At 36.6% G+C, this 15,964-nt stretch overlaps 1 non-coding gene and 1 gene segment (V, D, J or C); both read left to right on the forward strand.

The window, feature by feature from the left end:
• The first annotated feature begins 1,394 nt into the window (after nt 1-1,394).
• LOC120102598 (U6 spliceosomal RNA) lies at nt 1,395-1,498 on the forward strand. Its single transcript, XR_015687289.1, has one exon. It is a non-coding gene; the product is annotated as a U6 spliceosomal RNA (small nuclear RNA).
• Nucleotides 1,499-14,999: 13,501 nt separating this feature from the next.
• On the forward strand, nt 15,000-15,528 carry LOC690275 (immunoglobulin kappa chain variable 12-41-like). The segment is given in 2 exon segments: nt 15,000-15,076; nt 15,206-15,528. Coding segments are annotated over 2 exon segments (387 nt in total).
• Nucleotides 15,529-15,964: the final 436 nt, after the last annotated feature.

The following is a 15,964-nucleotide window of genomic DNA, read 5'->3' on the forward strand; positions in this document are numbered from 1 at the left end:
TTGAGGAATTGACTCCATCGATTTTAAGAGGTATTAAGGAATTGTGATTATTGCTGCCTGTTATTTTCATTGTTAGAGGTGGAATTATGTTTGTGTGTGTCTCTTATTTTGGTTTTGTTGCAAGAGTTTATTCTCTTGCTTTTGCTTGGGTGTAGGTTCCCTCTTTGTGTTGGACATTTCCATCTATTATCCTTTGTAGGGCTGGATTTAGAAGATATTGTGTAAATTTGGATTTGACATAGAATATCTCTGTTCCTCCATCTATATTAATTGAGAGTTTTGCTGGTACAGTAGCCTGGACTGTCATTTGCGTTCTCTTAAGGTCTGTAGGACATCTGCCCAGGATCTTCTAACTTTCATAGTCTCTGCTAAGAAGCCTGCTCTAGTTCTTATAGGTCTGCTTTTATATGTTGCTAGACCTTTCCCCTTATTGCTTTTATTATTCTTTCTTCTGTTTTGTGCATTTGGTGTTTTGACTCTTATGTGACAGGGGGTATTTCTTTTCTGGTCCAATCTATTTGGAGTTCTGTAGGCTTCTTGTATGTTTATGGGCATATCTTTCTTTCGGTTAGGGAAGTTGTCTTCAATAATTTTGTTGAAGATGTGTCCTGGGCTTTTAATTAGGAGTCTTCACTCTCTTCTATACGTATTATCATTAGGTTTGATCTTCTCATTGTTTCCTGGATTTCCTGGATGTTTTGGGCTAGGACCATTTTGCATTTTACATTATCTTTGAGGTACATGTCATTTTCTACCTCGGATATTCCCTCTTCTGTATCTCTTCTACTCTCTTGGTGATGCTTGCATCTATGACTCCTGATCTCTTCCCTAGGTTTTCTGTCTCCAGGTTTTTTCTCTTAGTGCTTTCTTTATTGTTTATGTATCCATTATTAAATTATGAATGGATTCGTTGAATTCCTTCACCTGTTTGTTTGTGTTTTCCTCTAATTCTTTCCGGGAATTTTGTGTTTGCTCTTTAAGGGCTTCTAATGGTTTACTTGGGTTGTCCCATATTTTTTAAGGATATTATTTATGTTTTTCTTAAAGTCCTCCATCATCATTATGAAATGTGATTTTAAATCCAAATCTTGCTTTTCTGGTGTGTTTGGATACCCAATATTTGCTTTGGTAGGAGAACTGGGCTTTGATGATGCCAATTAGTCTTGGTTTCTGTTTCTTAGTTCTCTGTGTCAGTCTCTGGACACACTAAATAAGTCCCTTCATACTATGGTGGAGTCTCATCTTCCAGCACATTCCATTGTCTTAAATCTAATAATACTACATTCTATGTATAATCAAATTTTTGGACTGCTTGTTAAAACTTCATTGCATCCATAATGTATTATCTAAAGAAATATGTGAAATAATGAGATTTCTCAAAAATAGTCACACTGGTGCTCACTTTGGCAGCACATAATCTAAAATTGGGACAATACAGAGAATTATCATGTTCCTACTCAAGGTTGAAACACAGATTCATGAAGCATTCCATATTTTTAGACAACTTCCCTAACCTAAATAAAGAGATGCCCATAAACATACAAGAAAACCGCAGAACACCAAGCAGATGGGACCAGAAAATAAATTCTTCCTGTCACACAATAATTAAAACACCAAATGCATAAAACTAAGAAAAAGTATTGAAAGCAGTAAAGCAGAAAGTTCAAGTAATAAATAAGGGCAGACCCATCAGAATTAGAGGAGACTTCTCAACAGTCTCTAAAAGCAAGATCTTGGGCAGATGTCATACAGACACAAAGAGAACAAAATTGTGAGCCCAGGCATTATACCCAGCAAAACTCTCAATTACCATAGAAGGAGAAACCAAGATATTCCGTGAGCAAACCAAAATTTCACAATATCTTTCTACCAATCCAGTCCTACAGAGGATAATAGAAAGAAAACTCTATAACAAGGTGCAAAACTACAGTCAATAAATACAAGAAAATAATCTCACAACAAACCCAAAATTAGAGAACCACACAATCATAATTCCACCTCTATCAACAATCATTGGTCCTCAATATCTATCAACATCAATGGACTCAATTCGCAAACAAAAAGACAAAGACTAACAGGCTGGATACATAAGAAAACCCAGCTTTTTGCTGGATACTGAAAACATATCTCAGTGATAAAGAAAGTTACTGCCCCAAAGTCAAAGCAAAAATTTCCCAAGCAAATGCTCCCAAGAAATAAGCTTGGGTAGCAGTTCTACTATCTAATAAAAATAGACTTTCAACAAAACATTATTAAAAAAGATGGATACTATATACCAATCAAAGTCATAATCCACAAATTATACTCCTAATTCTGAACAACTATGCCTTAAATGCAAGGGCACCCACATTTGTAAAGAAATATTACTGAATCTCAAAGCACACATTGAATCTTATACTAATTGTAGAAGACTTTAACACCTCACTCTCATCATGGAAACAGAAAGTGAACAAAGAGGCAGTGAAATTGACAAATGTTATGAACCTAATGAACTTAACAGTTATCTATAGCACATTTCACTGGAAAAAAATAAAAAAGAATATACATTTGTCTCAGAACCATGAGTACTTTCTACAAAAGTAACCATATTAATTGGACACACAACAAAGCCTCAACCAATACAAGAAGATGTAACTAATCTCATGTATCTTATCATATCACCATGGACTAAGACTGGTCTGCAACAACAGTGAAAACAACAGAGAACCCACATACACAGGGAAGCTGAACAATTGTCTACTCAATGATAACTCAGTCAGGGAAGAAATGAGGAAAGAAATTAAAGACTTTTGAGAATTTAGAAAATATGAAGGCAAAACATACAGAAATTTATGGTATAAAATGAAAGCAGTGTTAAGAGGAAATTGGGGCTGGGGATTTAGCTCAGTGGTAGAGCGCTTACCTAGGAAGCACAAGGCCCTGGGTTTGGTCCCCAGCTCCGAAAAAAAAAAAAAACAAAAAAAAGAGGAAATTGCATAGCTCAGAGTGCTTTCATAAAAATAATTGGAGAGAGCATATACTAGCAGCTTAATAAATAGCACATGTGAGAGCATTAGAACAAAAAGAAAGAAACATATCCAAGAAGACTAGACAGCAGAAAATAATCAAACTCAGGGCTGAAATCAATCATGTGGAAAAAAGAGAGCTGTACAAAAATCCACAAAACCAAAAGCTGGTTCTTTGAGAAAATCAGCAAGATAGATAAAATCTTAGCCATACTAACAAGAGGACACAAGACAGTATCAAATCATACAAAATCAGAAACAGTAATGGAGACCTAACAGAAACTGAAGAAATCAAAAAAACAAAAACCAAAAAGCAAAAACAAACAAAAAAATCAAAAAAACAAAAAAGGAGATCCTACTACAAAAGACTATACTCAACAAAACTGGAAAATCTAGATGAATTGGACAATTTTCTAGACCAATACCAGTTTCCAAAATTAAATCAGGATCAGTTAAACCATCTGAACAATCCCATAACCCCTAAAGAAATTGAAGCAGTCATTAAAAGTCTCCCAAACAAAATTCTTGAGACCAGATGGTTTTAGTGTAGAATTCTCTAAACCAATACATCTCAAAATATTTCATAAAAAAGAAACAAAAGAAACACTACCATAAAGGTCCTTACATAATTACAATGAAAACAATATATAGAAAGAAAATAGCTAACATCAAACTAAATGGGGCAATCTTGAAGCAATCTCACTAAAATCAGGGACAAGACAAGGCTGTCCACTCTCCCTCATCAATTCAATATAGTACTTGAAGTTAGAGCAAGAGCAATTAGGCATCAAATGATCAAAGGGATACAAATGATAAAGAAAGAAGTCAAGATATTGTTATTTGCTTATAATATGGTAGTATATATAAGAGAAGCAAAAACATCCCCTAGAGAACTCCTATTGTTGATAAACAACTTCAACAAAGTGGCTGGATACAAAATAAACTCAAACAAAAGGAAGCCTTTCACTACTCAAAGGATAAACTCTCTGAGAAAAAAATTACGGAAACTATGCCCTTTACAATAGTCACAAATAATGTGAAATATCTTGGTGTGACACTAACCAAGCAAGGGAAATATTTCTATGGCAAGAACCTCAAGTCTCTGAAGAAAGAAACTGAACAAGATTTCAGAAGATGGAAGGATCTCCCATGCTCATGGCTGGAAGGATTAATATAATAAAAATGGCCATCTTATCAAAAGCAACCTACAGATTCAATGCAATTCCTATCAAAATTCAAACACAATTCTTCACAGAGAAAGACAGAGCATTTCTCAAATTTATCTGGAATACCAAAAACCAAGGATAGCAAAAACAATTCTCAACAATACAAAGAACTGCTGGGGGAATCAGCATCCCTGACCTCAAGCTATACTACAGAGCAATAGTGATAAAAACAGGATGGTATTTGTAAGGAGACAGGAAGATAGATCACTAGAATATAATTAAAGACCCAGAATTGAACCCACACACCTTTGGTAACTTGATTTTTGACAAAAGATCCAAAACCATCTGGAAAAAAGACAGCATTTCATTTTGTAATGATGCTGGTTAAACTGGCAGTCAACATGTAGAAGAATGCAAATTGAACCATCATTCTTATCTCCTTTTACAATGCAAACTCAATTGTGTCAAGGACCTCAACATAAAACCAGACACTATGAGTCTACTAGAAGAGAAAGTGGGAGAGAATTCAAACATACTGGCACAGTTGAAAATTTCCTGAAAAAAAAAAAGGAGTGGCCTATGCTCTAATGTGAAGAAAAGACAAGTGGGACCTCAAAAAATTGAAAAGCTTTTGTAACGTTAAGGACACTGTCAGCAGGCCAAATGGCAACAAACAAATTGGAAAAGATCTTTATCAATCCTACATATGATAGAGAGTAAATACCAATGTACACAAAGAATTAAAGAAGTTAGATTCCAGAGAACCAAATAACCATATTAAAGAATGGGGTGCAGATCTAAACAGATTTTACAACATAGGAATCTCAAATGGCTGAGGAGCAATTACGGAAATGTTCAACAACCTCAATCATCAGGGAAGCGCAAATTAAAAGGACCCTGAGATTCCACCTTATATTAGTCAGAATAGCTAAGATCACAAACTCTGGTGACAACATATGTTGGAAAGGATGTGGAGATAGAGGAACATTCCTCCTTTGCTGGTGGGACTGCAATCTCATACAACCACCCTAGGAAACAGTTTTGTGGTTCCTCAGTAAATTTGAAATAATTTTAACTGTGGACCTAGCTACATCACTCCTGGGCATATACTCAAAAGATGCTCCAACATATAACAAGGAGCCATGATCTACCATATTTATAGTACCCTTACTTACAATAGCCAGAAGCTGGAAACAACCCAGCTGTTCCGGGTCGGAGGAATGGATACACAAAATGTGGCAAATTTACACAAAGGAGTACTACTCAGCTATTAAAAACAATGTCTTAATGAAATTCTTAGGTGAATGATGAAAGTAGAATATTTCTTCTTGAGTGAGGTAACTCAATCACAAAGGAACCCACATGGTATGTACTCACTGATAAGTGAATAATAGCCAAAAAGAAGGTTGGAATATTGTTAATCACAGAACATATGAAATGGAAGAAGACAGAAGACCACACCAATGTGTGGATGCTACAGTCCTACTGTGAAGGGGAAGAAAATACTCTTGGAAGTGCAGGGATAAATAGTTGAAGAGAAATATACGAAAGGTAATCTAGGGATTCTCTTCCTAGGAATCCATCCTATCGTCAGATACCAAACCAAGACACTATTGCTGATGCCACGAAGTACTTGCTGAGAGGAGCCTGGTATAGCTGTGCCCTGAGAGGACCTGCCAGAGCCTGAAAAATACAGATGTGAATACACATATCAAACATTGGATTAAGTATGGGGACTCCAGTGGATAACTTAAGGGAAGGACTGGAGGAGCTGAAAGTGTTTTCATCTACTTAGGAAGAACAACAGTATCAACCAACCATACAACCCAAAGCTCCCAGGTTCAAAACCAGTAATGAAAGAGTACATATCAAGGGAACCATGGCATGTGTAGCAGAGGGTGACTTTATCTGACATCAATGGGATAGTATCCCTTTTGACCTGTGGAGGTTTGATGACCCAGGGTAGGGTAATGCTCAGGCCTTGAGACAGGAGTGGGTAGGCAGCTGGAGAAGCACGCTCATAAAGGCAAGAGGAAGGCAGCAGGGTATGGGTGGGGTTGGAGGTGAAACTGCAGATGGGGATAACATTTGAAACACCAATAAATAAAATAATCAATTAAAGTAAAATAAAAAAGCAAAATGAAGCCTAATAGAAAGAAAGAAACAGAAAAACACACTGTCGCTAAGAATGTTTGTTTAATTATAATACAGTGATTTATGTTTGTGGTGCGTTATGTGTATTCACTCCTAAAGGATAAAGGGTAACCACACACTACAGTGTTATTCATTTAGTCTGAAAACAGCACAAGGTTCTTTTCCACAAAGGAGATAAGAGGCACAGTAGATATGAAATTCACACTCAATTTGTTTCATAGCCATATCTACAGTCCCAAATATAGAGATGATATGGTCTAGTTTCTCAATAGTTAATTTTCATAAGTTCATACCATTAGCAATATTCAGGATAAAAATAATGGGCAAAAGAGACTTCTCAATATCCAATGAAATGTCACACTTTGGTGATCTTTTCACTGCCTATACTGATGTTTTGAGATCAGGATGGAAATTTTAGGATTTCAGTAAGGTTATACAATCCCACAGCTTTATTTGCTCTGAACTGGAGTACAATGGGTGTATAGGAAAGTAAACAATTTCCACATCGATCCTGAAAGGAATAGAAGAATTGAATGCCAATGCATCAGAAACTAAAATTTTCTCTTTTTTCCAATCCTTATTGTTACAGTGATTGACAGTCTAAAATCCAGTGATAAACAAGTGCCATTGGGTCCCCATGCTGGAAAGATTATTAAAATTAAGATAGAGTTGGATCTTTGTTCAAAAAAAAAAACTCCAGAAAAAAGCAGACAATGATTAAGGGCAAATTGTATTATGCTAAAAACAAAACAAAACAAAAAACTGATGGGCAACACTTGAGACTGTTTCTTCTTGAGAATGATCAGGAGCATTAAGGAACATTCTGCATAGCCTATCACAGGTAAATATGTGGAGAAACAAATACATGAGCAGTCCAATTCTTACTACTAGGAAGTACAAAAACACTGTTCTGGGATGTATCTTAATTATATGTAGTAGTGAATAATATAAATATAAAGCAAGACACCATCCCACGCTATTGATGGCGCCATAGGGCCTAATGGCGTCTAGTGGGTATTTTCATCTCAAACAGCAAAATGTCTCCACCCGACTCACTAAGTTCCCAGTTTCCATTCCATGTTGCTGCCAGCTACTCTCTAGGCTCTGCAGGGATCTCACCATCTCTCCAGTTCCCACCCCTCGATGCCATTGCAGTTCCATTCAGAGACTGCCTATCTCATGCATCTTTTGCTCTGGAGTCTGATCATATTCTCAGCAACTGCCCCCTGTGGTTATAGTCAAAACTCTCAGTAACCCACTAAAATCAAATCTCCATAAGCTTGTAATTTAATCAACCAGATTTATTTCAATAAATTCTCACTCCACAAAATGTCCACACAATAAACTCAGAGCCAAATAAGATTGATATAAACTACCCATGTAGATAAGACTAATTGTCCTATAAAATCCATCCCTTATGAAATATTCATAACTACTGTGTACTTTAAGGCCACACAGATCTGGGTCGTCCTTCTTTGCCTCCATCTTGGTTCTTCTCGTCTTCCCCTCCTCTCTCTTTTTTCCAAAATTGTGTGCCCACCTTACTTTTTCACCACCGAATCACAGCCATTGCTCTATCTTGCGCCTGCCTTCACCTGCATGTAGTCACCAATCCACATTTTACCGTTTCTGTATAATTAAAAAAAAGAACTTTTCTCTCAGATGTAAGCTGAGCACAACTATTAGCATTCTATGACTTATAAAGTATAAAAGATACCTAAAACCCAATCATCATGTTTGTCAATTCAATGGAATACTCTATAATCTACCTATTTATCTTATCCTAAGAAAGGCTTCAAATTTATGTGCTACATATTGGCTATCTTGTATACTATCTGAAAGTTATCTAAATAAGTATGCATTCTCAATGTTGCATAGCCTGGATAATTAGTCTTCAACCCCATCAGAAATCAAAGAAAGACCAATACTTTCTGAAAACAAAGGAAGCCTAACTCAGCTTACCAAACTGAGGCTAGAAGTAGAGACAACTGCCAAACATGTACATTCCCTTGTTAGCAATATATACAAACATCAGGCTTCAGCCTTCTGGCCCAGATCATCTGTCGGACCTTTGTAACAGAATTTTGAAGGCCTGATTATTCTGACTTGGCAGAGCATATCAGTCAACTCTTTTGTGTAGTGTGTCATTTCTTGCACTGTAACTTTTCTGCAGATGAAATATGCAATTTCTGCCCAGTGGCTACCTAGCCACAATGCATTACCTCACCTGTTGGTACAGACACTCATTTTTTTTATCCAAGTAGGGGATCTGAACTAGGAGCAGATATGTCTCAACAACAAAAGAATAAACAACTTTGTGAATTTCTGACATTTCTGATAACCATCTATTCATGTAAAGTAATCTAGATTGTTATCCATTAACTATTCTTACCTATTTCTAAAAAGTATCTTGAAATTACCCTAAGAGTAAACTCAGAGCCATGGATTTAGTATCTAGCCCTTACATCATACTGCTTAATCATTTAGAAGCAGTTTATAATAGCAATTTAAGACTGCGTCAAAGTCTTGTATGTTTAAATGAATTGTATAGGCATAATGTCTATATGAGAGTAACAATATCAATCACAATTTTATATCAATAAGAAATTAGTATCAATGAAAACCTTAAATTTATATTAAATAAATTTTGTACCAATGTAAGAGATTATAACTTCAATTTAGTAATGAATAAAAGAATTTCTACCAAAATGACACTATGGCTGAACAGTCATTTCTAGATTCATTATATGACCATTTCTAAATTCCCCAGAATAACAACCTCAGAACAACCACCCCTACAGGCCCCCAAGTCCAGGGCATTGGGTCGTAACACTTCACAACTTCTTCAGACTGGGTATGGACATTAAGATATCTTGGGGGGGAGTAGGAAAAATGAGGAATCAGGTCAGGCCTTAAGTAGTCCACACCACCGATCACTGTAGTCTCTGTGTTTGTCCTGACTGGATCTGGCTGAAAGTCTTTAAGATCTGGAGCTGAAGCAGGTCAGTTCAGCATGTCTGAAGATAAGACTCACCAAAGCTATACATTCTCTAACATATAAATCTCAAAACAAAATTTTAATATCATCAAGATATCTGTATGGATTGTATCAGTCTGTGTGGTATGTACAGACTGGTTAGGATTAAATTCTTTTTGTTGTTTCATTCCTTTGAATCTAGTTATTCCAGGGCTATCCTTCTATCAAATATAATCCATATAGCTCAGGAAGATATCCAGATTCTAATCACCTTTGTTTTTCTTTTGTATTCCAAAAACTAAGTTTATATTTAGTTACTGTGGTTAAATGACATTAAAGTAGTTTTTCTTGTGGTGCTAAGGATTGGATCCAGGGCACCTTTTCTAAAATCGCAAAGATAAGACCTTTTCCCCAAATCAGCATATGCATTAGTTGACAACCAGAAAAGCTTGTATCTTGTATTCTCTCCCAGATAAATAATATTTTCACAAAACTCAAAATCAAACCCATTTTGAAAACTGAACCAATATAAAAGCAATTGAAGTATAAACTAAAATATTATATGATCCTATTCTTAGGCTTTTCCAATCTATCATGCCACAAAATCAACCCAAAATTCCCATTGAAACCACATTAGAGAATATGAACTTTCTGTACACCCTAATATAACATCTTTAAAGTAATCTTCTATTCATACCTGCCGATAAGAAGTAGGCAGTTTCTTTATCTGTTATGCTTTCTGCTTGGAACCATTACATTTTTCTCTGTATTAATTGTGAACTGTGGATAGAATTTCCCACATGACTCAATCAAAATCTATATTCTTTCCTACTAACTATAAAAACAGTTTAATCACACTTCTATTAATAGCTGTTAGTAAGAAGTAGGCAGCTTGTCAAATCATGATTTTAACCCAAAATTCCTGTGAAGCCCACATTAGAGAGAATGTGTATGACTTATTGGAGCATTATATCTTTATACCATCTGTTAAGCTCTCCACCTGGATGCTCAGACCTCTACTCACTTCATTAGCAACTTATATAATATACATCTGTTATGCACTCTGCCTGGTACTACAGACTTCTATATTTTTATCTTAGTTCAGAATTGTGAGTGAAATGTCCCATGTGATTTTGACAAATGCTTTATAAAACTCTATTCTAAAGGCAAAAAATAAAAAAAGTAGTCTTTGAATTAAGCCACACTCTCTACAACCTGACCCAGTGCACATTGTTTCTTTTAACATCAGGGAACCTAGTGTCTGGGGGCAGAGAATCTCTCTCCCTGTGTTCCTTTGTTTCAAGGTTCCTGTGATTGAGTCCATGTAATCTTAAATTTTTAGTGGATTCTTGCCTAAAACGTTGGTTCGACACCTGTAGTAGTAACTAATATAAATATAGATGTAGGGCACATGCACCAGGTCACACTAGCTCCTGCTTCTCTGTCTCCAGCAGCCTCTCCTCCTCTATGACTAGCTCTACATTGGCACCAGCTACTCTCTGGGCCCTGTGGCAGCTACTTTCTGGCAACTCTGTGCTGTAAACTCTGTTCACAATCTCAGCATCTGCCCCCTGTTGTTATTGCCACACTTCCCAATATCCCTGTGAAATCAAAACTCTGGAAGCTGGTAATTTATTAATCAGATTTATATCAGTAAATTCTTACTCCAAAAAAATCATCCAGACAATAAATTTACAGTCAAGTAATATTGATATAAACTACCCACCTAGATAAGACAAATTGTCCTATAAAATCCACCCCTTATAAAATATTCATAACTACCTGTGATACTTTGAGGCCACACACATCCAGGTCATTCTTCTCTGCCTCCATCTTGGTTCTTCTCTCCCTCTCCTCCTCCTCCTCTCTCTCCTCTCTCCAAAACTTACTTTTTCACTGCCCAATCACAGGCCTTTCTTTATCTTGTGCCTTCCCTCACCTGCATAGACATCAATCCACAATTACGGACTTCTTTCCTCCTATGACCAAAAACAAAACAAAACAAAAACCTGGATTACACCCACAAGCATTGCAGGGCTTAGGTATTTTCGATAAACTTGAAGTCCCAGATCTTGAGAGTTGCGTCAGAAATTCAAAATCATCATGTACTGCAAGTTTGAGAACAGTCAGAGCTGTGTGAGACCCAGAAGTTTTCAGGAGAAAAGCAACCCTGTGTCTTTAGACCAGTTAGGAAATATCAATACCAATGTATTGGACATAGTTTTAAGTGATAATGATGAAAACTCACAAGTTCCATAATAAATTAGGTTTTTGAAATAACCTAAAATTTATTATATAATGATGAAGTTTTCTAAGAGGTATATTAGTTTTATTCTTGGCCAATACTTTTTCAAGTCTACATGGTTTTATTTTAACTAACTCAAATGCAGATTGAAAGTTTCCATAAGGAATAAGCAATAAGTGCTTAAATAGATTAACTTTTGAATCTATGTTTAATATATTATCATTTTTTCTTAACTAACTTCAAATATTACTTTTTTTCTGATCAAATCTTGGGGTCATATAGAACTGTATGACCTTAAACTTGTATTAGAGGATGACATTGAAGTTCTAGAATTACTGCTTCCTACTTTCAAGAGCTGAGACTACAGGAGTCATCACCAAGCCCTCTTCACACAATGCTCTTAAATATTTTTTAATGCTAGAAAAAAAGTCTATTAATTAAGTTAAATCACTGTATAATATTTCCTTCTTTTTTAGTAGCAAGAATTAGACTACATATATATAGATGTGTATGTGTATGTGTGTGTGAGTGTGTGCATGTGTGTGTGTGTGTGTTCTGCATGTATTTCTGTTTGATAGCCTGCACATTATTCTTCTAAATGGTTTTGTTGTATATTCCCAGGAAGAAACAGGCTCAGATTCAGTTCATTATTTTTCCTGAGCACATTACAATTACTATTAACTTTGGTTCAGCTTTTTCCTGGGCCCAACAAGAAGAAAGACTTTACTATGTCTTCATTTTTGCAATCTCCCGAGCAGAGGGAGGACATAATACAGATCTATCCAATAAAGATCACCAGACTGTGGGCTGGTATCTAGTATCAATCACTGTAACACTAGGAGCAAGAGAAGTTACTAGTTAGTTTTCTGTTCACTTGTCATCCAGAATTTTCTCCAGGTCTTTACCTACTTCTGTGAGAATGGTCGTGGCACATTTCATCCCTACATTTGGTCATGGGAGACTAGAGATCCTAGCAATTCTTTGTGTTGTAGATGTAAAAATACCTGTCCTAGGACAATGGCCCTGAATAATTACCTTCCGTGTCAGAAGGGTAAGTGTAACACCTCTTTCATTTTCCATTCATCTATCATACTCCACTACAGTGTTGCTGAAGCAGCTGGATTGTTTATCATTATAACCTGGAGAGAAGTTGCTTGCTGACATCTAGTAATTTTCAAAGTTAAATATCTAAATGCCATGGGATGAAATCACATCAGCAAATATGGCAGAAAAAGCTTCCCCTGAACCACAGACACGGACTATGACTTCCACTCTGATCTCGACAGATCATTAAAGGATGTAAAAAGACAAGCAAGGATACTGAGCAGTCTTTTTTCCATTTTTGGTGGGGACTTTTTGTCTTGATTATTGCTAATGGCATTAACGTATGGAAATGATCTCTTTCCCTCTCCTTTTTCAAATGACGTTCTACCACCAGTGAAATAAAGTTACCAATTTGATGGATTCCATATATTGAGAGTGTGATGAAATTGCTTAATGAAAACATACATGTGTGAATAGATGCATATTAATTTGTAGAATCAGGGTATGGGTCATAATTTGTCTCTACTGAAGACTCTTGGATGTACCACTTTTAGCAAGCACTATAAAACATACTTTAGTCACACTTTTCATCAATTTTCAGGTTAATTATGTTTAAAATATATTCCAACACTACTTCTTGATGCTAATTTTGTCTGCAATATCATTTTCAGGCCCCTCATGGGTATCATCACCCTGGAAGATTTTTACATGCTACAGAATGATTACATATACATGCAAACTCTTTACTATCAATGGATCATGGACACTCACACTAAATCCACCATAGCTTTACTCCCTATTAGGATCTACTTGGTACCCATTATTTTTAAATCCCTGTGCTTAGCTTCTATCTTCACTTCTGTACATGCTTCTCTCACCAAAGAGATTGAATTCCTTTGTTCTGAAATTAAATTAAGATTCATCTCTTTTTAGTTTCTGGAGAAGGCATGATGTCCATAGCATATGCACGTAGAACAATTGGACATTCAAAGACATGGATGATATTATGGATAGAAAATTAATATTCTTAAAAGACAATAAATTGTATTAATATACAATAACTCAGGTACAATAATGTAAAGCCTCACAGGAATATTGGGCTTAGATATAATCCCAGGCTAATCTAGGTAAAGAGCTCTTAATCATAGATGGATGGAGAGACAGCCATGAATTTCTCTGCTCTTGAGGTCAGTAGTTCTTGGGTAGCTTCTATGTCAAAAATAGAGTAAAATAAGATTGTTTACCTGAAAAAATTAACATTATGAAAGTTCCTGATCTTCTCCACAAACCATGTCTTCCAGTATTATTCTATTATTGTTCTGGGAATCATTGTTATCAAAATTATTCTTGGTGAGTTCCATGAGGAGTTGTGTAGCTCAATCATGTGGATACATTTACAATCTTTTCCATACACAAGGCTTGGGAATAATTTGAAAGGGTAGAGTCAAAACACTGTAAGAACCAAAAGATTGGGGAGTTTTCTCTGAGATTGTAATTCCATGAATATCAGAAGATATACCTGCAAAATCTCACCTAAATAACTGCCCAAAGATGAGCTGAAAAAAGGAGGACACCTCTGACCTTGCCAAACTGGATGGGATAAACCCCATATGGTCTCAGTTCTACCCGACGAAGTATGCACAACTAAATAGAGCTAGGAACAGGAGATGTCTTCCTTCCAGGGCAGAGCACAGCAAATTGATTGACTGTACAATAATGATCAACCCTGTAGATACATACACACACACACACACACACACACACACACACACACACACACACATATGTGTGTGTGTGTGTGTGTGTGCGTGTATGTGTGTATGAGTGTGTGTAAGTACATTTAATTATGCAGTAACAATTAATGGAATAAGAGGTGATGGATTACAAGTAGAGGAAGAAGGGATATTTGGGAGATTTAAGAGGGAAGAAATAAAAGAGACAAAACTTATTATTAAAATTCAATCTCACATATAAGTAGAAAAAAATGATAAAGCTGCACCACATCAATAACCTTCACAGGTAAATATGAAATTGCCCTATAAGCATTTATATACTGTTTAAAACTTTACTGTAGGTTTCAAGCCCAGTTACAAGACAAATAAAACAGAAAATCTTATAATGAATATGACAAAAATCAAAACAATATTTGTTTCATAGCCTGGTGATTTGTTTTGTTGTTTTTGCTGCTGCTGCTGCTGCTATCCAAAGAGGAGCACATTCTCTACAAATAAACCCAAATAAACCTGTACTGGCTCTCTGATCTTAAACATAAGAGGACCACAGGCCTCTTGAGTTACTGACCTGACCAGTGCCATGGCCATTCCTACCATTTGCTGATTTGCATGTGCCCAGAGGCCAGCCCACTGCTCAGTTGACTTCTTTATAGTCAGGTCTCACCCCGTGCTGGAGTCAGCTTCACACATGTTACACAGAAACATGAACGTGCCCACTCAACTCCTTGGGTTGCTGATACTCTGGCTTACAGGTAAGGAAGACTGAATAAACTGAAAATTTATACAGATCAGTGTGTTAACTGCTCAGTGGATGGTGTCCATAAATGTTGTCTTTTACCAAGATAAATTGTACGGAATTCTTTTTCAATTTTCAATCTCAGGTGGTAAATGTGACATCCAGATGACACAGTCTCCTGCCTCCCTGTCTGCATCTCTGGAAGAAATTGTCACCATCACATGCCAGGCAAGCCAGGACATTGGTAATTCGTTATCATGGTATCAGCAGAAACCAGGGAAATCTCCTCAGCTCCTGATCTATGGTGCAACCAGCTTGGCAGACAGGGTCCCATCAAGGTTCAGCGGCAGTAGATCTGGCACACAGTATTCTCTTAAGATCAGCAGACTACAGGTTGAAGATATTGGAATCTATTACTGTCTACAGGCTTATAGTGCTCCTCCCACAGTGATTCAGGCCATGACATAAACCACCCAGGGAAGCAGAAGTGAGAGACCACTCTACTGCAAATGCTTCTTCTGGTGTCTCTGGCTGCTGAGACTGTTTCCCTTAGGACTAACAACATCGATATGAATAACATTCCTATTTATTCAGTCTTTTTTACCTGTAAGCCAGAGCAGCAGCAACTCCAGGATGTGACTAGAAGCACTCATGCCTGTGTATGACATGTGTGAGGCTGACTCTAGCACACGGTATGACCTGGGGATAAAGAAGTCCTCACATCAGTGGGCTGTGTCATCAAAGGCTAGGAACAGCTGCAGCCAGGTCAGTGATCCATTAAGAGGCCATGAACCTCTGATGGTTGAGATCAGAGAGACAATATGGGTATATCTGTAGGGAATATGCTCATCTTAAAAAGAACAGCTCCAATCTATGAGTTGCACTTATTTTGATTTCTGCCTGG

This window comes from Rattus norvegicus, chromosome 4 (genome assembly GCF_021556685.1).
Source record: "Rattus norvegicus strain SHRSP/BbbUtx chromosome 4, alternate assembly SHRSP_T2T, whole genome shotgun sequence".
NCBI lineage: Eukaryota > Metazoa > Chordata > Mammalia > Rodentia > Muridae > Rattus > Rattus norvegicus.